This window comes from Frieseomelitta varia, unplaced genomic scaffold (genome assembly GCF_011392965.1).
Source record: "Frieseomelitta varia isolate USP_RPSP 00005682 unplaced genomic scaffold, Fvar_1.2 scaffold_89, whole genome shotgun sequence".
Classification (NCBI taxonomy): Eukaryota; Metazoa; Arthropoda; class Insecta; order Hymenoptera; family Apidae; genus Frieseomelitta; species Frieseomelitta varia.
In genome coordinates, this window is record NW_025110689.1 from 786,282 (window position 1) to 808,125 (window position 21,844).

At 43.3% G+C, this 21,844-nt stretch overlaps 1 protein-coding gene across 1 annotated transcript; it reads right to left on the reverse strand.

Annotated features, from left to right (window-relative positions):
- Nucleotides 1-631: 631 nt before the first annotated feature.
- On the reverse strand, nucleotides 632-14,938 carry LOC122537157 (serine protease filzig-like). Its single transcript, XM_043670140.1, has 8 exons — nucleotides 14,258-14,938; nucleotides 8,551-8,638; nucleotides 3,350-5,889; nucleotides 2,733-3,183; nucleotides 2,310-2,496; nucleotides 1,928-2,193; nucleotides 1,695-1,849; nucleotides 632-1,314 (listed from the first exon to the last, which is right to left on the reverse strand). Exons 1-8 carry the CDS (start codon nucleotides 14,258-14,260, stop codon nucleotides 1,153-1,155), a joined length of 3,852 nt encoding a protein of 1,283 aa, XP_043526075.1. The 5' UTR covers nucleotides 14,261-14,938; the 3' UTR covers nucleotides 632-1,152.
- Between the last annotated feature and the right edge of the window lie 6,906 nt (nucleotides 14,939-21,844).

Consider the following 21,844-nt stretch of genomic DNA (forward strand, 5'->3'; position numbering starts at 1 on the left):
CCCGACATGCACTTGTTCCTGAAGATGTTTTCCGTAAACATACTCGTGCTAAGTATACAACCTGTCTTTGCAAATGCCAAAGTATGCAATTTACGTTGAATGTGTAAGGGCTATTTATAACGTTCTGCATGTTTTCTCTCTAGAGGAAACAGCGAAGTAACAAATCAAGGTTTTAAAATGTTGGACGATTTTTAAATCGTGATACGTGTACGTAGCCACTGTGTTGATTAATCAGTTTTGTATTTCACTTTTTGCCAGATTAAGGCGGTCTGATTATTTGCGCATGTTCGCGTAAATTAAGGTGTAGCATTCGCCAGAGTATTTTCGCTGGATGGTAGCATTATTTTGTTACTGTCGCGTGCTACTGTTGGACGTAACAGGTTCTGAACTTCCAAGAAATTTGCGATGGTTGAAGATAAGAACGCTAACACGCAGGGTTTGTTAATTATTATAAGTTCGAAGTTCTTTACAACTGGATTAAAGCTACGAGACGGTTCGCTTTGCTTTTGATCTCTGTATTTTCTCTTTTTCGTCTGTTCTTTTATCTACTTTTTTTCCTTCCTTCCTGCGAGTCAAATGTACGTTTCTCATGTGATGCGCGTGATAGGGGTGGAAAGAAAACATTCTTATCTCGTATAAAAATGAGTTTAATAAATAACAGCTAACAACGAAATAAATAAGGCTCGCAGTTCGTAATTGCATACATATAGCACGTGTAACACGTACTCACGTATATACATGGAACACATAACACGTTTATTGTCGGATGCACATAAATACGCGATCATTTTTCGTATACTGATGAAAAATTTCTCTCGAAATAGTCGTCACAAAATAACAATTCTAACGATAGGTCGTCGAAAATTTAAATAATTGGAAATCGACGATACGACTTGTCAGCAGTCTCTGCATGACTGCTTGTTAAGAAAATTGAAATTGTTCGAGTGACAGAAATTATTCAAAATTAATTGTATTATGAAAAATAGTATGCGAAATGCATTCGTGTTCGCTTAGTTCCTTTTGGTCCCTTGATCGATATTCTTCAATCTATTCCGAAGGAAATAAATTAATCTTCCTTTGTACATTTATACAAGTGGCACGGAATTATCAGCGCCTGTCACCTTGTCCAAGAAATAAACTATTTGCTGGCTTTCAGACTCCGGTGATACTGTGTAGCCACGGTTTGAAGTACGTTGTTCTCATGTAAACACCTGGAAGATACGGTGCAGCGCATGTTATTCCATGAGACACCGTGCCTACCAAAAACCATCTTCCGTCTGGTCGTTGCATCACCAATGGACCACCACTGTCACCCTGTGCAATTAGATAATGAATCGATTTTTGGAATACGAGGATTTGATTCGTTCATTAATAGTGTGCGAATTTTTATGCATTTATGGGAAATTTGAAATATGAAAATATATTGTAAAATGCAAAAAGAAACAAAAAGAAAGTAGAGTACAAAGTTTAACAGATGAAAGAAATTTCTACTTAGGTTTCATTTCTTTAATTATATTGACAAAAATTTAAAAATGTGTGGAAATTCACAGGCTACTTATCGAATATAATAACGATTGTGTACTTTTTTGCATCATTAAATTCATCTTAATCTATAAACGGATAAAAATTCGCAGTCCAATGGCTCTAGATAAATTAATCGCCTTTGATAAGGAGTGAACGTATTTTAAAAATACCTCGCAAGAGTCTTTTTGTCCATTAGCATATCCAGCGCAGAGGAAACTGTCGAGAATCAGTTTCGAATGTCCACCTGTCTGGAACATCTCTTGACAGACAGAATTCTTGATTATAGGCACTTGGACTTCCTGTAGAACAGATGGTACGCCGCCATCTGCAAATTGAGATTATCCATCGATATTTATATTAAACGAAATGTGACATCAGCTACAAAAGTAGAAATGATACTAACTGTACTTTAATCGTCCCCAGCCAGTGACAGTGGCCATTCTACCCGTAAAATCTATACCATCATCGGGCATACAAATCGGGACAATGTGAACGTCGAACTGTATCGGTGATTCCAGTTCTAAGAGTGCCAAATCGCTTTCGAATGTCGTTGGATTATAGCCTCTGTTGACGATCACTCGTCGAACGTTTCTCGTTACGCTTCGTTTCTCTTCCAACTCGCCAGACAGATCGAATTCTCCGAAAACGGCTACCAAAGTCGCTAAGAATCTGTAAAATACGTATTTATGCGTATAATCGTGTTGTTCCAAATATTTATGAACAGGCTTGTGGGACTTCCGTGTCCTGATATTGTAGAAAAATCCAAAAGTAGATATTGGACATACCCTGGCTGACAATGAGCCGCAGTGATGACGTATTTGTCCGTGATCAGAACACCGCCGCACTTGTTTTTCGTGAAGAGGCCCAACCAAGTGGCCTCTCGAACTAAAACTTGCCACGGCCATTCGCCGAATGTCGCCGCTTTGCCACCGACGATCCTCCCAGATTTAATCAAAGGTCTTATGCCACATTCTGTGAAAATGACAAAATTTCTTTTTGCATTGTACATGTAATTAATTGATAATGTGTCGCAATATATGAAATACAGGCTAATCAATTGAGGATGGCGCGACAGAGAGGAAAGGAAATTGGATGCTTCTGACACAATAGCCAAGAATTATTTTCGATTCACTAGCACCAAATTAATCAAAATCCAACAGGTTGAAGAATCATCGCGCGACAATGGATAAGTGAAAAAAAACACTTACGAGAACGAAAGTCACTCGAAGATGTAATCTGCGGACTGGTAGTTTCGACTGCGTTCGCGATACTAGTTTCTTCTTCTTCCGCGACTATAGCTTCCGTGCTCGTAGCCAGCGTTGTAGTAGGTCTTCTGGTTGGTCTAGTCCGTTTCGTTGTAACCTGGGGTCTCTTCGTGGTCGCGCCAGACGCCGCGGTTGGTTTTGGTTTCGTCGTTGTCGGTTTCGAAGGGCGAACTGGTTTCTCCGATACCGACGGCTTTAAAGTCGTCGGACGATTGATCGGCCTCTTTGTGGTCACGGGTTTCTTCGTCGTGATGTACGACGGTTTCGTCGTTGTCGCGGGCTTTCGCACCGGTTTCTTCGTCGTGGTGGCCGGCCTCCTCGTCACAGTCGACGCCTGGTTGGATATTGCAGCCGGTGTCGCGTTGACACGGTTGTACACAATCTCTTTGAGATCCTTCATGCAAAATTAGTGAAATTAGCCTAGCCTTTCACCCGTACGTGATAACTGCGGGTTTCCATGCTTTTGCAAAAGTTGCGCGCAGTATGCTGCTTGCTACGCAACTTCAAGTTTTCAACCAATAATGCTATAATTAGAGAAGAGTTAAATGCGATATAAATACCTGGAAGTTGCCTTGCAGAGACTGTACGATCGTGTTCACGAACGAGTCGACTTTATTCGTGAAAACGTCGTCGTCGACGAAAGTCGGTGTTGGAATATCGTTCTCGCTTATTATCTCGATGTCCGGGTAACCCGTGTTGTTGAACGTCTCAAAGATAGTTGGTTTTTCTTGTTGCGAAATCGGCGCTGATATATTGAGATTCGGATTCCTGACAGGAGGGAAGTTGATCAGATCGTCCGGTGCTGCTGTTTCCTCGTCGCAGTGTGGCGGAACAGTCGTTGCTTTGATGTCCGTCATCGTCGAGCTGGTAGGATCTTTGAAGACCACGGTGTTAATAGGCGTTAAATTCTCGTTTGGAAAGACTGAGGAAGGCGTAGACGGTCTCAAGTGGAAACTGGGCTTGCCGGACCACGAGGAGAGGGTAGTCCAAATCGTTGGTCTTCTCGTCGACAACTTCTCGAAATTTTCGGTCTCGAGTTCGGTTTCGGTGACGACAGACTGCGTGCTGTAGCTACTGTTCACCATCGGTTTCGACGTGGTCCCGTCTTTCACGTTGACGCTGAAGAAACTTGTCGAAACCACGTTATTGGTAGCAACGTTCGAGATCACTGTACTGATGTTGTGAGTTATAGTGGTCGAAACGCTAGGTTTCCTCGTTGTAAGCGGACTCGGTCTTACCGATCCGGTCGCAGGTTTGAAAGCTGTCGTGCTAGAACCGACAGTTTCGCTCGCTGGTCTCTTCGTAGCTATTTTCTGGCTAGTCTCAGTCGCGAACTCTGTACCAAGAGGCCCCAGAACTATCACAGTCGGCGCGGGAGGATTCGTTGTGGTTTTTACGGAATAATCGGACGTACCGGCACTGGCGAGAGTGGACAGAGTCGACGGTCTGGATGAATGCGAGTTGGAAGTGGGATATGAGGCAAAGGTCGTGGAGTGCGTGGGCACAGTCTCGTAATTGTAGTAATTCGACGACTGTACCGGTTTGTAGAACGTGTAAGGGAAAGATTGAGCGGTGGTTGGTCCAGGTACGGGAGGAGCTCTCGTGGAGATACGAACCAAGGATGGTTTCGAGGTCTCGTCGATACTGACCCACTTGTGGATGGAAGAGTTCGGAGTCGGGATCGTGGTTCCCGAGCCTGGCTTCGTGTTATTCAGAATGGAAATTATGTGATTGATTGCTAGCTCCTCTTTGTCCACCTCTATGTCGTCCTTTTTATTGCCAGAAGGCGCGTCGTAAGTAATCGTCGGTACTTTCACTAGTTCGTTTTTGTCGCTCAAGGTGGTCATCGGCGTGGTCGTTCTTCTGTTCGTAAAATCGAGCGCCTCTACGTTCTTAGTCGAGATTCTCTCTTCTATCGTGCTGATTCTCTCGAAGTTATCAATCGCTGTCTCTTGAGGGCGGGAGGTTGTCGTGAGCCTCTGCGTGCTGGCGTACATTTGGGTGACCACCGGCAATCTCGTCATCAGCGACGTGCCGGAAGTTTGATCTCCCGGGAAAGAGGACATCGCGTCGTGCATCGAAGATGCAGATTGATCCGGGAACTTTAGCCACTGCGTCGTTGAAGTACTTTGGTGAGTGGTATCCTGCGGCGGCCTCTTAACTTCCGTAAACGACACACTTTCCGTCACTTTCGGCCTCTGAGTGCTACTCGGCGAAATTTCGGTCGCTTTCCGCTTCTCGGTGCTGGATTCGACGTTAGGCTTGAACAAATCGTCTGGATTGTTCGTCTCGTTCAACGCGGCGGTCCCGTTCTCGTTCAACAGTATCGTGTCGGGCGAGGTATGATTGCTCTGACCCAATCCCTGCGAAAACAGAGCTGGAAGTTGGTCAACCGGATCGGCTATCTGAAGTATCTGATCTGGACTCAGCAAAGTGGTGACCGGATTAATGGCGGAATTGTCCCCGTGATTCTGTACGTTGTTCTTCGAGTCAGAGTGACTCAACAATCCCGAAAGGCTCAGGTCGTCTAAAACGTTCTGCTGACCCAACAGAGCTGGGAAATCTTCTTCCAAGTGACTTACGTCCGGTTGCGCGGATATTTGCGGTTTCTCTGCGTTCTCAACGCTGTCGTGAATCTGCGAGGTTGCTCCCAACGCTGGTTTCGCGGTTGTAGAAGGCACGTCGAACGTCGAGATTTTCGTGTACGTTGTCCCCTCGTTGTTCGCTTGCTGATTCGGCGTGCCGGGTTGTTCGGTTTTGACGGCGTCGTCCTGGGGCACGGTCATCCCGAGCGGCGTGCCGTCCGAATTTAACAAGATGGGAATATCCGGCACGTGATCGATCTCGTGTACATTGAATATTTCATCGGAGGCTGGTGCCATCGGGTCCTTGACGATGCTGCCAGCCAAATGTTTCGGCGGTAGTTGACAGCAAGCGCCGAAAAGGAACCCGTCCATACACGCACCGACCACCTGTCCATTTCGACGCGAGCATTCGTAATTGAACATGCATATCGCCGGCTCGCTCGACTTCACTCGAGACGGTATCGTTGGCTGACACGCTTTCGGTACTATCCTGTATCCGCCGAACAGTCTCTTGCCTGCAAAAAAGAAATCCAGAAATTACCGCGTAAAATTTTACACGTGTACGACGACAATTTTACTCGCTCACGATTTGGTTACGATAGCGGTTCGCGAAACAAGGCGAGCTTTTATTATTCCAATCAGGGCGTGCTACTGTAATTAGCAACGAGTGCACAACGGTTCACGACAAACGAGTTGAAAACGAAACTAACTGGACTCGTTTGGTATTCGCGACTGTCTAGGGCCGTACGAACTGTATCGAGAAATTCACTCGTTCCAAATTCTGTCGTTGCCCGTTTGGTGAAATCGTCGTCGTGTATCGTCCACCGGCCGTGAGTTTGAGTAAATTTATTGTGTCCATTTTTGAATCTGGGTCGACGTGTCTCTCTCTCTCTCTCTCTCTCTCTCTCTTTGGCCGGCCACGTACTGATATTCCGAAGAGATTCACCGATACGATAAAAAACAGGAACTACAATTTCCAATGTTCCTTTATGTTTATATATATATATATATAAAAGTAAGTATTTAATGTGATCGGTTATGGTCAGGTGACTAAGCCATACGCGAGCAAGCATGTAGGCTTTGCACGTGTCTCCTTATATGCCTGCATACTACCGATATAATGACCTACTCCGCGAATCGTCCGTAGAGCTTGTCAGGATCCTTCCGGCGTTCCAGATTTTTTTCTCTTTTTCTTTTTTTTTTTTTTTTCTTTATTATTATTTTTCACGGACTTTCGTTTCGCGTCGAACTATGTCACGAGCAGCGTGAACTTGGATACGTTACGAATTCCACGTTCCGACGATCACCTTCATTTACAGATTTTTAACAAACTATTCTGTCGATTTTAATTCCCCTCCAATTAAAGAACAAAGAAATGGGTAATTACACTGAATCGGTCAAACAATCCGCTACGTTTACCACGAAGAAAAGCGAAGAACTCTTTTTATAAAACACGATTAACATCTGAAATTTTCCTTTGAAATTTTCCACCTATGCAACACTGCCACGGTGATATTTTGCTCCGCTTGCAGCCGACGGACGTAATTAATAATTTTAATTAATTAGTGTAACAAACGAACGTGTTTTCCACCGGTTTCGAGGGAAACGTTATGTCGTATCGATTGTGTGTACGTACAGCTAGCACGGTCGGGTAGCGCAAACAGAGTAATAAGATGATTGCGTGATACTTGTATAAATGTTAACGACTGGTTCGAGAAAATGGGAATGCGAAAGTGGTAGAAGTTATGAAGGTTTGGAATTCGCGTCCACGTTGGTTTAATAAACCCGGAAACTTTTCTTCGTCAGGGAAATCGATCGAAATTCCCTCTGCATCGCGAGGGAACCTGTTTCCATTTAACTGCCTCGCATTCGACTGGTTTATCGAAGTCGTTGCGACGCGTTACTGGCATGATATTCGAAACGGAGCGGCGATTTACCAGCTACCTTCGGAGCGTCGCTCGAAACATCAAACGTGAATCGTCGGATATTTCGCGGCGTGATACTTCGCGGCGGTGTTTGAGATTTCTGTCGCCTATTGAGAACAAGCAAGCATTTAGAATGAGATACGCAGCTCGTGGAATTCGCGACTTTCGAAAGGAAGTGAGATGTAAGTGGAATTTGGTGTCAATGTTGGTGTCGTGCACGATTGCTAAAAAACGTGTCGCCTTGTACGCGGCTAAGGGTATATCCATAAATTGGCTGGTACTGAATTATGGTTGAGACGTGAAACTTCCACGCGTGTAATTAGCAGGCAGTGGGCTCGGGTTGGTAATGGAAAATTCTGGGGATAGCTCTCGGTGGAAAGTACGCGTGGGAAAACACGTTTGTCTCTACCATGTTGACAGATGCAATTACGCCGCGGTAGACAATTCACGCTCGAGCCACGACGGTATCGGTTAAAGTACATCAACGAATTCTCGTGTGGGCAATAAACCGAGATAAATCAGCCGGATTGAACGTTGAAGTGAGATTTTTCGTTGACTTTTGACATTCTCGTGCATCGGTTCACAATCAAGGTGCTTTCTGAAAGAAAAATCTTTAAAACAAAATGATGGATCGAATAAAATTGCCTTGGAAATTTTTATTCTCGTAGAATTTTCTGTTCTCATACTTGAAATTTTAAAGCAAAGGTGTACAGAATGTTACTTGTTATGTAAAGCTATATAAAGTTATATAAAATGTTCTAATGTAGTACTTGTTACAATATTTAATTATTTATTAGACCGTTTTTTTTATATCCATAAAAGTATGAATTTTGTTTAAAGTTTAAGAAACTTTAGATCTGTTTCTTTAGATCTGTAAAGCAAAGAAAATAAACCCATAGATTCTTCATCAGAAAACTTCTCAGTTTCCATTCTCGATAATTTCCTGCATAATTTCTGAAGAATACCTAAGAGCGATTACTTCGACGTACGTACGTACAAGACAAATATTAGTATAAAAATGTTCGTACCTCGAGAGAAAAGTAGAATTCTATGAAACTATAAAAGCCAAAGTATAAAGGAGAAGAGAGTGGAATCCCATGCAAATTTTATTTAAAAGCATTATTCTGGGATATCGTTTGCTGAGATCGTGTTTCACGGTTAAAAATAAAATCATAATCAACGTATTCGCGTATCGTAACTGATTAATTCTTGTTTAATGGCTACTGACTCGTTGCATAATGTAATTGTTACCTGTGGCTTGAGGCACGTAAGAGCGTGAAATGACGGACATTGAAGAAAGGATGACGAGTAATAAATGGATGTTCTTCCCGACAGCCATCTGCAATGAAAAGTCAGATCAGTTTTGTTAGAAGAAGTAGTTCAAACAGTCTGTATTTATCGATTAATTAGAGAAAAACCTAAGTGGTTTTGAACGACGAATATCACGTCCTGCAAGAACAAGATACATATATTAATCGTCATTTCAAATCAGCTTGCTACATGTACAACGTCTTCTGTAACGGTACAAGAAATTAGTAACGTGCGTTGCAAAAGATACAAATTGTAAACGAGTTCACTTTAATTTGCAAGTTATTTTGTGATTTGGGTCTCGTAGAATACACTCCAAATTTCCCAAGAAACTCCATTACATAATATTTCATCATCGGGTGAAAAAAAAAAAAAAAATGCAGAAAACACACGTAATACAGAAAAATAAATCTAAAGTAAAATATCTAAAGCAGAATAATTTATCATAAATGTTTAATATTTACGCGAGAAAGGAATTTCAGTCTAGATCAGAATCTACTGTCCATTCACCGCTTAAAAAAAAATCCACTGCAAGGAAACGTGATACTTTTACTAAATGTTCAAGAAAATCAATGAATATAACGCTCGAAAGTCTAAGGAGATCCCTAAGGAGAGAGAATCGTCGTCTTGTTACGAGTTACAATTAAAAAATTGGCAGTGACAATTTTATACTTTGTACAGGCCAGTCTGTCAGGACAGCGATAAAAGATAAACAAGGCGAGAGAGTCAGAGATACAACGAGAATCCGAGAACGGTGTTTCATCGCATCGGTGTGTGACTTGCTTCTCCTCGTCTGACGATACCTCCCGAGATTTATACGCTCACGTGCGTGTCTCGAAGGTGAGCACGGTATCCCTTCGTGTCCCGAAATCCCGTTATTCCAGAGTCGGTTCAGAGGCACACGAGGCGTTCTACGTATCATACGGCTGCGTAATGCTAAACAGAGAGAAGCGAGAACGACGACGATGAAGAGGAGCGAAGGAAGAAACATCAAGGGGCAGCGGACCATCGCTTCGTGATCTTGCATCTTGGATGTACGGAGAGGAAAGGGGCCGTGAGAAAGACGAGGAGAGCGAGGAAGCTGATTGCTCGAACGTTGCTTCTCCGGAGCCACCGGTAACCCAGTTACCAATTCCCCCTCACTGTCCTATTCTTCGCCGTTCTTCTGACCTTCTTAAACAACGATAAATTCGATCCCGCGTCTCGTAACAACGAGTTCCATTTTTCACCGACGAAACGATCGAAACTTTCTGCGAAGCTGAGCGAAGATTTCTTCGCCTTCGGAAGATGCAAAGGAAATTCCACGGAGCGTTTTCTCGAGCTGTTTTCAAACAGCCGAGGCAGTTGAATGCTTAACAGTCGATTTCTTCTTCTTTTTTTTTTTCTTCTTTTTTCGCGTGTTTCGTCGCTGTTACGAAACCTGTTCTAAGAATAACACCAGGAATCGAAGAGTGGAGGAAGATACCGGTACTACAAATTATCAATCCCTTGCATTATCCATTGACTGTCTTTCTTTCTGTCGCAAAACCTCATTATTCGCACGCAAGGCTGGGCTGCCTTGTGCGCGGGAGCCGCGACAGTTCATTGGAAATTCGTTTTTTACCGGGTTTGATCGACGATACGCGAGCATCGCGCACTGCGCATAGAAAGTTCATCGTTTTCTGACATTCGGCCTTACAAATCAGAATCCCAGTACGTGAACGTTGAGTGCAACGTTTCGATGCCACGATCGTGGAGAAAGTATCAGTATTCGATACTAGACTAAGATCGATCATATCGTTTTCGTGTTGGTCATCGCGAATACGCGAGGAATGGATGGACGTCGCTGTGTCTTCGTTGCGACAATGGTTCCCTTTCGTTGGTCGTTTATTCACGTGGTACGCAAGCGTGCTGCACTCGCGTAAATACGCGGAAGTCACTTTCCTTCGAACCGTTCCGTTTCTCGGGCTTCGGTTTCAAGTACGTAGTTGTCGATCGCGATAAAAACGTACTGGCAGAAGATGAGGACAATTATCGTCAGCGATCTTTTCATTCTTGCGGAATAGTTAACAGTTATCTTTTCGAGCAAAATTACAGCTAAATGTGTGGTGAATGGACGTAAGGAGACAGCCACTTGCTACCGCCTCGAAACAGTTTCACAGTCCGTAGAAAGAAGGTTGCCAAGAGGTTCCTTACTTCTAAAATGCGACGTTTCACGCACGAAAGGTGTAACTAAATGAATTTCAATTTATGCAAAATTCCTCTAAAGAAAAAGTCCAAGGAAACGACTTGCAGCTCATCTTTGGACAAATTTTGTTCCAAGACGAAGGAAAATTCCGTACAAATTTCAGCGTACAGTGTCGAGGATAATATATTTTACGTAGACTCGTTGAAAAAACGTCGACCATGTTGCTTGGACACGTACGAGAGGAGACCCTGTGTGGCGTATGCACATGAGTATCTGGACATACGGTCATGATCGTGAGCTTGTACGGTCGTAGCTTGTGCGGGATAAGAGTCAAAGAGTAAACTCGAGTGCTTCGAAAATTCTTCGGCGTTTATTGGCCGTTGGTCAGTACGTGAGTAGAGGCTTGTGCAAGTATGTACGTAAACACAAGTATGCAGAGGATTCTGCGCACACCTGTACACGCAAACCCGGGGAGAAAGCTCAGTTCGACTCTTCTTCATTATTGGATCTGGGTGACCCGATTGGCTTGCCCTCGTACTAACCGAGAGACGCTTCCTCGTCATCGTCATCGTCATCGTCATCGTCCTCGTCGTTGTCCTCTTCCACTCTTTCTTCGCTTGAAATACAGATCGCATAGATCTAGTCGCGATCATTTACCCTTTTCTGGTACATCACGTTGACATTGTTTGTGTTATAAAATAACTACGTAGTTACTCTATCGTTTATGGAACTGCATTTAACGATCAAACGCAGGTGGTGTGATCAAGAAATTGTCTCGACTATGGTAGAAACCAACAGACAAACTCAACTCATTGATCCATTAAGGATTTTTTTTTTTTCGATCAATTTACCATTTTTGATTCTCCTTTTTAACTTTGTGGATGCGAAAGGAATTTCGCTTAGTCGTCGTTTCTCCACGTGGATTTTACAATTTTACGAAGTTTAAAGAATTTGAGATCGAAGGGTCTCTTTTCACATCGTCAGATTCACGCTGCGATTATGAAACGGAATTTCAAGAATTTCCTCCACACTTTCATCGTTCTTGCCTTCTCCAATTTGAACCCAGCAACTTCGTTTGATCCACGGTGGCTGAATTTGTCGGACGAAGTAATATGGAGAATTATCGGAACAAATAGACAACAGCAAGAGAGGAAATCTCGAACGATGTTGGAAATACACTCTGCTTTCACTCGAACGCCTCAAATACTTCGTACTTGATCATTCGTGCAAAACAAATCGCCTCGATTCAAGTCGGACAATACGAACGATCTCGTTGATGGTATTATCTCTCTTCGTACGAATTATAGAAAGTGATAGTTTGCTTGTGTTGCATATCGAAAAATGTCGGCGTGCAACCGAGATAATCTATTTGACGAGCAAACGAACGAGAAAGAGGCGAACTACGGGGCCGTAGTTAAACTGGAGCGGAAGAAAATATATTCGATAACCACTTTCTACCAGAGCTGTGCACGTGCCGAAATAAAGGTGATACTTGGAATAACTTGAAAGGGACAGTGCGTCGTCTGCATTTTAAGAGGCTCGAAACGAGGTACCGGGGTTATGTAGGGCGGCAAAAGTTTAACCCGGCTAATCTACGCTAGTCACGCTGACAGAGGCCGATCATCATTTATAAAGTGGTGCTTCCTTGATGCGGCGGAGAATAATTACGGAGGAAATAATAACAACTGCATAAAAATTACAATAATAAGTAACACGCAACTTGTCACGAGTCCGCGCTTTTGCTCCACTATTTTGCATTGTTCTTGCAATTTAGATTTTTAGATCAACGCACGACGTGCAACGTCGCACGTTGAAGGCGTGTTATTATTCAACAGGCTGCCTGCGTTATCAATGGGAAATATTATTATTGTTCCGCCCGGCGCGTCAGCCATCTCCTGGACTTGTCGGCTCGTTGAAAAATGGAGCGACAGGAAGAGTGAGCTCGCGAATAAGCTAAACGCGCAAATCAACCAGTAAGATTGGAAAGAGTGACACGAGCCGGCTGTCCGCTGACAACCGTTACCAACTTACCACTACCTGGCATACCTAACTCGCAAGTTAGGTGTACACACGAACCTGCGCGCCTATACCACTCGCGGCCGATGTGTCAGACGCCGTTCGAGGTCAATGCGAGGAATCTTATTCTCTCTCGGTTATTCTGTCTCTCCACGCGCTGTGAGACCGTGTCCACCGGCGATGTTTCGAAATTGATCGACAGGAAACTTTCACGATGAAACGATCGGAATTGTTTGCTTCGGTGAATTAAGAAAGAGGTGAATGAACGTATCTAGCATCATCTCGTTACCACGTTAACGACCGAACATCGTTCATCTGTAGCCGATATCCATTAACGGGGATCATCGCCAAACTTTCTGCGTGATGGCTCGAACTCTCGACGGAAACGAGGTTAATCTCATTACTCGCACGATCAATTCGAGTCGAAAGTTTTATCGGATTAATCGGTCTAGTAGTTAATAGACGAAATCGTTGATCGATTACGATCGCAAAAACGAGTTGACTCGTGACTCAAATGAAAAATATATTCTTACAGACATCTGTAAGAACTGAAACTCCAATCTAATTAAAATCAATTCGTTCTTATTAAATTTTAATTACACGATTGTACACGCAGCGCCGAGACCCGGTTAACAGGGTAAAAATAATCGCAGGAGAATTTGCGTTCGATGCCTGCGTGAAAGGGTAATTATAAAAAGCAGTGTACAATGTAATTACGTGTGACTCGTGGCTGTTTCGTTTAATCTCGAGAAATGGGACTTTGAGAAGGTGTAACGCGTAGGTAACGACGCGTGGATGAAATCACAGGGAATGGAGCGTTCGAACGAAGAAAGAAAAGAGGAGAAAAAAGGGAAGAAGGATGCGGTGAGGCAGCGGAGCATGCCAAATGATCTTCTATGTATATCGCCTCGTTTATTACGGGCCAAAGTCGGAAGCCCAGCTTTCTCCTGCCTCCACGGTCAGGTTACCTTTCCGTACGATCGTACTGATTCCTGACCACGTCCTGGTTCCGATAAAACGATCCAAACTGACGATTCCAACTGACCGATATCTTTTTCGTCCTCGCCGCTATCGAGCTTTCTACATTAATATTTATCGCATTGTCTCCACGTCTATCGACGTGTAACGGAAACCACGACGAAACCAAGCGTCACTGTACCCTGTCCACGTGAGAATCGCAAGATCGAGACAGCTCTCTATCGTCTATAACGTGGAGCTCGCACGCGTTTAAATAAAATCAGCTGACAGTATTTCGTCAGTTTGTGTGTCCGACTATAATTTATCCAATCATTTTATATATACATATTACAGTGGACACGAATACTTCGGAACAGTGAAATACGAGATATCTCGGAAGAAAATTGAAGACGATGTCGTATGCGAATACTACTTTCAAATTTCTTGGAATTTGCAATGATCATTGTTGTATGATTGTTTACGTGATGCTGGTTTCGAAGAGATACTCACCATGCGACGTATTAACCGTGATACGTTCGTCGATTCGTCAAACCCGTCTCATAACTTAAATCCTCGAGAGACGTCCGGTTGATCGTTGCCCGGAAGAGAACGCGACCTTTCTCACGTCGTGTGAACGTCTTTCGTCAAGTTCACACGTTGTCACCCCGGTTCCGTTTACGCGTCGCACTTCGTCACTGAACTTCCTCCACTTCCCTTTCCCTCGTCCGCGTTCCTCGCTTCGGCAATCATACACCAGTCGACTGGCAACGTTTCAACTCGTTGATCGAATTGAAATTTCCACACGAGCCAGCAACAAAGGAAGACAACATGCACTGATCTAACGTTAACGCAAGGAAAACGAGTTCGACGGGCTGATACAGAAACGTCTGTACACTGGTCGCAATATGGATGATGAGATCTCGCACGGGTGGCATCCGCGGATGTTATTCTAATCTCGAGTGTTGTTTGGAACAGCGAGTGTTCGTTGGAACGGGGTCGACGGTCGACAGACAGTCTATGACACTGTGGCAGAGCCACAACCGGCGAACCTGTTCGATTGAACTTTTCACGCGATTCTAATGCCAATCTCTTCCGCGCACCGTTCGTCCATCCGGTTAGTCAACTGGATGGTACCTGTCTGGTTGTGTGTTGCACCTCGTGCCACCGCATGTGCTGGAATCGCATGGCTAAGTCATAAGCGGCGCCTTCGAACAGGAATCGGTGGTGGTGGTCGACGAACGAACAGTGGTGGAGGTCGTTTATGGTGGAGGTAACGTTCGCCAGGAAGAACGATCAGCGATCGGAGAAGTGGGGAACCCCGGCTGTCTTCGATGGCGCAAACGACGCGCGAGCCATCGTCGAGGAGGAAGGAAAAGAGACACGGGCGGCACCAGCTGGAGAAAGAGAGCGAACCAGGAGAAATCAAAGTGGGTCAGTGACCAGGTCACGTGGAGAAGAACGAGGCCCAACGCGCACGACAGCGACACACTGTCCTACTCATCGGCATCGTCGTTGGCTCTTGCTTCTATCTGTCCATTCAGGAAACGTATCGCGATGCATTCAACTTCCACTCACTTATCGGCCGGTTCGTGCGGAGACTAGATCGATCTGAAACGCTAGATACGCAGCTGCATTGTCCTCTAAATATTTGGACGTACAAAAGTAGTTGAACGTTAACGCTGAGAATTCCTTTGCTGCGACCGAATACCCTACGAAATTGAAACGAGGTATTCAGAAATAGTTGACGTTTCGTAAAATCATGCTAGAAACACTGTGACATTGATCATTGCTTTTTATTTATTTATAAGATATATAGGTATCCGTTGCTTGAGGCAAGATCAAAGGCCGAGATTACAAATGTACGAATTCCTTTGAACAGAGGTGAGAATATCGTCCCTTGATTAAAAGGCTAGGGAGTTTTGGAGGACGATTCATCGTTGTTTCTTCCTGTTTGGTAAAAATAGAGATTATTTATAAATGCAAAGTTTCGACGAGAGTGAGGAGGGTCGAGACTTTATTCAGACAGAAGATATTGACGCCATGAAGAGGTGATTGATCCCGTAGGTAAATTCCATCCGACAACCCAGATTACAGATGGGTAGAAATTATGGGACAGGACTGCTAAATATAACCGAGTTGATGTAGGAGAGTGTTTAAGTAACTGGTTTCCTTTGTTTAAGTATTTGTGGCAAACAGAAAATTTCTCTCGCGAGTCGTTTGACGAAAGAAAACGGACGGCATACTCGTTTCCTACTTTAATGTAATTCATCAAACTGTTACGTTGCGTTGAGAAATACCTTTGTACGGCAACTTTCATCCGAGATTGATTAATTTCGTCGGTGAAGTTGATTCGAAATCTCTGCTAATCCAGAATAATCTCTACGAATATTAGCGAACCATAATGTAATTTATTACAGAAATAATTCACGTCGCTTTGCCTGACGTGTTCAATGTTAAATGTTCGAGTGAATTCAAGATATCAACGATTATGCACGACGCTTCGACAAATTCATCCGTGAAACTGGAACAAAGGGAAAACCGACGTCCAAAATGGAGCAACAGCTCGATCGGGAATTCCAATTGATCGAATTTCACTTCATTTCGAAGTCAGATCATCAATCTGTGTCAACCGCGTATGACGAGTCGTATCAACCGCCGTTTTAAAAGTTTCTAATTATAACCTAAACAAATCGGATACGGAGCGACAAATAGCGCAAGTGTAAAAAGAATCTGTTTGTCTTTTTATCGGCTTGCCTCGATTTTCGCAGCAAGAAATGTCGCTCGGGGAGAACGTGATAATTATCATTTTCAACTCGACAGGCAAACGACGTTGATCCGTTGAAACCAGATCTAGCTCGTAACTACAAGAAATTACGAGAGCAATATTCTGCGCGTAATTATGAAAATGTTCTTATTATCGACTTTCCGCGTGAGACACGTCCGCGTTATTTACAATTCAGATCTATTCAATTATTGCGGGATGTTCGAGAAGTAATCGAAGAGAGCCAAGGTGGTTTCTCTCGAGGCGAGACGTTCCGTTCGAAACGTCGCGATAAATCGAAGACTCGAAATCTCACGAGGTCAAAGTCGCAAAGTGTGTCAAACTTGGCCACCTTTTACGGTACCTACGGTTTATCTCGTGGCGAAGAATTCCGGATAAGATCTCGTCTAATATCTCTGTCCCGCCGGTGTTAGAATACACTGAACGATGTGTGTATATATGCACAGTAGCGAGAGAGATCTTTCGGAATAATTATGCATTTCAGACGCGGCTACCGATGTGAACGTGTGTGTACACCACTTCAGAGAGCGGATAAAGTTCAATCCTTGATCGTGAACGTGATTCGCCCTAAGTAGGCCAGGACCTGTACCTTTCAGCGCGCACAATGTTTCCTTTGATGGCGACGTGGCATCCCATTTATTTAGAAATACTCCGACCGAGAACATAATTGACTGGCGAATACCTGCCGGATGAAATCGCTGCTCGAAACGAGCGTGGATGCGTTGTAAGGTAGAAATTTATGAACGAACCTCTGGGCTTCTATTTTTCTGCTCGCTCTTGCCGAGCATCATTGAGAGATACACCGAGATACATCGCGTGCGTGTGTGTTTTATACCTGTTTGTATCCGTACAGTTAATTCCGCAGTGGTTGAATTGATTACTGAAAAGAAACGATGAATCCTCGTCATGGGAAATTAATCTTACCGGCAACCTACGCGAGCAGTAGAGGATTTTTCTCGTTTCCCTTTAGAACGTGACACGTGCTACAGGATCACGTAGACGTAGTACGAATGTTGGTCCGTGAATCGTGACTTTCGTCAAGTAGGTTAGACCTTGCCCGTCTTCGGGAATGAATTTTTACACCTTCGTGAACGTACGAAGGATGTCTCCGTATATCATTAACAACTTTTTTTTTCTCGTTCCAATTACAATAGCTTGCAGCTATTCGTCGAACAGAAAGCTTTTATTACCCTGGAAAATCAGTGAAAGGAATCGACGACTTGTTACGTGGAAACAAGCATCGAAGAAGATCGCATGAATCAAATCAAAGGCCAATTCTTCGCTCGCGTTTCCGAGTGGAATGTCATGTGGGACGAAGGGAACACAAATCTTGAATCGTATTTTGTTAAGTGGCCTGCTACACTCCGCTGAAATTCCATTGGTCGTTTGTTTGTCCACCTAATTTCACGAAAAAAATCCCCAAAGCATTTGGGTCGTGACCCCATAACCATGGGAAGGCACCCGCGAGAAGGAACGAGGAGAAACAATCGATGGTCATGACCCAGGACACGCTTGACAAAACTAGGTCAGAATTTAGCCGTGTCTTTTCACGTTCCGCGCATCATTTTTCTTTACCGTTGCTCGTACGAATTCACAATCCGCTTACACAAGTACGCAACCTTTCTCCTTCGTGTCCCCTCTCTTTCTATTCTTAATTTTTCCACAAAAAAAAAAAAAAAATCTGTCGCACATTTCACTTTTTGTTTCCCATCGCATATTTCGTTAACCCGAGAACAAGTAAAGTTTTCATTTCGTGTGACTTCTGCTCAGTCGATTCACGCTATCGAGTCTTGGAAAATTTTAATTACGAAAGGGAATTGTTTTCGTTGCAAATACTTTTCTAATCCTGTTCATCAGGAAATGATGTTACGCGGCACTTTATAGAATTTCATTGGTATTACAATGAGACACGGCATTTCAAAATCTGAAAATGTCTATTAAAGAATTAGAATTCAGTGTGAGTAGTGCTCTTGCTAGCTGATGTAATTAACGATTGATTCAAATCTTCGTAATATCTTCAGATATGTTTCAAATTCGAAAACGTTTCGTACAACACACATTTCTACATTCGCAAAGGATTTGTGCCCTACTGGCTGAGTCTGATAACCATAAAGAGTCCTTGACTGAAAATTACGTAAATAAAATCGCAGTGTAGCGTAACCAGAATGGTCGAGTACTATGGCGCCGATAAAGTCCACGTGACGTCATTCTAGACTACTAAGGTCAGACCGTGACCCTGCCCGAGTCCGATGGCGATTCGAATAAAATCTGTTGATCGATCAGGGCGCAGCAGCATGCTAGGCGCCGACGCACTTCGTCCTCGGCGTCGTCTCTCCTCTTGCTCGTTCTAGCCTGGATAAGATCCTTGCAGCGTACCACTTTTCTACACTCTATTCGCAATATCACGCGATACAAGTATCGAGACGTGAAAAATTAAATAAATTATTACGGAGTCTATCAAATATATATAATATTACTATTAATACATTTTCCGATTTATTTCAAAATTTACCGACACGTTCGTAAAAATGTCAGTGAAATTCCAAAATGTTCCATCATCGAGAGAGCATCTACAATCTACCTGATCGAAAGATAACTATCGTTGATTCTTGGTTATTATTTAAACGAAACGATACTAACATCGTGAATGGCTACTTATCGTAAATCTCCTCCATTATGGTGTAACGTTCAGACATTTCGAGGGCAAAGATATCGGCTAGGCTAGAAAATTTTCACGGTTTGTGGGTAGAATCGGTGGGTGAAGGCCACGTCGATGACTTCTTACCTGTTACCCGCACGGTTTCGTGACTTCATAAGGAAAAGGCGGAGGTAGCTGGCTTTCTCCAAAGCCACTTAACCCGGTCCAGTAACATCCATCCATGAACCGTCACGTCTGTGACATTTTCAATTGCTTTGTATCGGCCACACCGTAGAAATCCCCATTTCGCGATCGCGTTTTCGTTCGCGTACCGCGGCACGTATGAAATCGGCCTTAAACACATAATTTTTACGATCGGGCTCTCAGGGGGCTTGGCAGGATACATACAACCGCGGCGGGGAATTACAAACGATTGTTGTTCCCCGAGACACCGGCGGTGTTGTTTCATGTGGTTCGTAACAGTTACATTCTTCTGTTACTGCTCCAATTAGAGGTTGCACGTTACAAGGAGGGGCCAGACATTTAAATTACTCACTTTTCCATGAAATTAAAATAAATTACTTAGCGCCGAGCAACGGATACGCCCGTTGTATGTGGATTAACGATAATGGCTCGACTATTTCGTGACTGAAAGTATTAATACCACAAAAAAAAAGAAAGAGAGAAAAAAGAACAATGGATACGAGCCCAATTCTCGTTTCTCTCGCAGCAACGGAGTTTCGACGAAATTGAAATTTTCGTCGTGCAACTGCCACGAAAGGAGCAGCTGGCGGAAATAGAATTCGACGGCTATTTTCGTCTGCTGCTTTACAACGAGTGCTCCGAAGCCGCTGATACGCGGATTCAAACATTCAGAGAGCACTCGTCGCTAGCTAAAGCAGGCAGCTTTGAGTACCGAGTGTCATTAGCTGTTCAGCTAACGAAAGAATCCGCAGAATCTCGTCGTTTATCAGGCTATCACAGCGCATGGAATTTAAATTACGATACGACAGGAAGAAAACACGACGCGGCTCGCCGTGCAGAAAAATCGCAGAGACGAAATTGACGTGCTGGCGAAATGGCGTGAAAGAAGAGAGAGTTACATTCTAGAGGACGACGTCGTGGCATAATTGGGCGTGACAATCCGTTTGTCCCATTCGACCAAGTCTAAAAGCCGCGGTTCTTTCTAAGCCAAACGGTCTATCTCGACGAGAAAACGAGCGTACATCATTTTCTGACCCTGTCTCTTTTTTTTCCCTCTTTCTCGTTATTTATAAGGACTGCACGTGGGACTGAACTGTCGCAACCATATCGATAACCATAAAAATAGAGTTATCGACCTGATTGTAAGTATTGACCTGACAATCGCAGAAGATAAGCCAATTCATTCACAGTGTTCGAAACTATATGTGTAAGCTTTGTGCTTGTTGCGTAAAAGGTTGGAGTGTTTGCATTTCGATGTCGTATCGAGTCTCTTAAATCGAGTTCTAAAATAAAGAAAAAAGAAAAAATGTCGAAGGTTGATGAAATAATTTATACGGGATCACGTCGATATCACAGGACGAGGTGTAACACATAATTTGTACCTCGTTAGCCAACCATGCATGCTGATAGGAAATCGCCTGGAAATATGTACGTCGAATACGTTTACGAATTCCACGGATTAGAGGCTCCAACCTGTTCCAGGATCACCTGATTTACGATCGATTTCTCGCGATTCAGGAATTAGCCAACAAAACAGGCATCGGGCATTGAGATGATGAGTTTTTTACAATGTGCGTTAATATTTATCTTACTAATTAAATGAGTATTAAGTACGGTAAAGCGAGCAATTGGCAAACCAGTTCATATCCCATGGATTATAGATAATCAGAAAAACGTTTTAGATCAATTGTTGGTTCGACGTCGTTATTAAGTTAACTGTAACGAGACGTTTCTCATAGAATTTTCAATGGAAAATCTTGCTCCCTCATCCTTTGAAATTAAGATTCCATTTAAGATTAAGTCTCAAGTTGGGGCTTAACTTTCAGTCAGATAGAAATCACTACTCGAATAGCAATCTTGCGGTTGCTTCGATTCCAATTAAAAGTAGATCACGTTCATATGGTTGTTTTGCAGTAATGATACGGATTGGTGGAGGGAAGGGTGGAGGGAATTAATTTACTAATAACACAGCGATGAAAGGAGTTTTCAAATTTCATGGGTGTTTTTAAGACTCGGTATCCACGCACAGTAGAAAGTTTTAGAAAATCGTTCCGCTTCGTTGAATATTTTTATGAAAAAGGAAGAATCGAGCCAGTATCTTAATCACGAACAAGGAACATTATTCAGTTGATTTCTTTCATGAGGAAAGAATACACTGCAGATCTTAGAAAAGTGTTAGGAAAAAAATGCCATAGATATTCATTTTAGGAATCAGGTCTATTTCTGTGAAAAGTGATCAGAGAAATTTGGCTCAAGATATTCAAATACTTACAGAAATAATTTATGTGTATTATACACAATGTTATAAAAATTTCACTAGCACCCGATTGTTTCAAACTTTCGTGAAATTTCAAGAACATATTCGTAACAAAATGTTCAAATATACTTTCGCGAGCCATTTTAAATAGGGGTTTACATCCCCTAAATGTTTTGCGCCACTTGTTTAACCCAAAAAGAGTCAACGTTGCGTGAA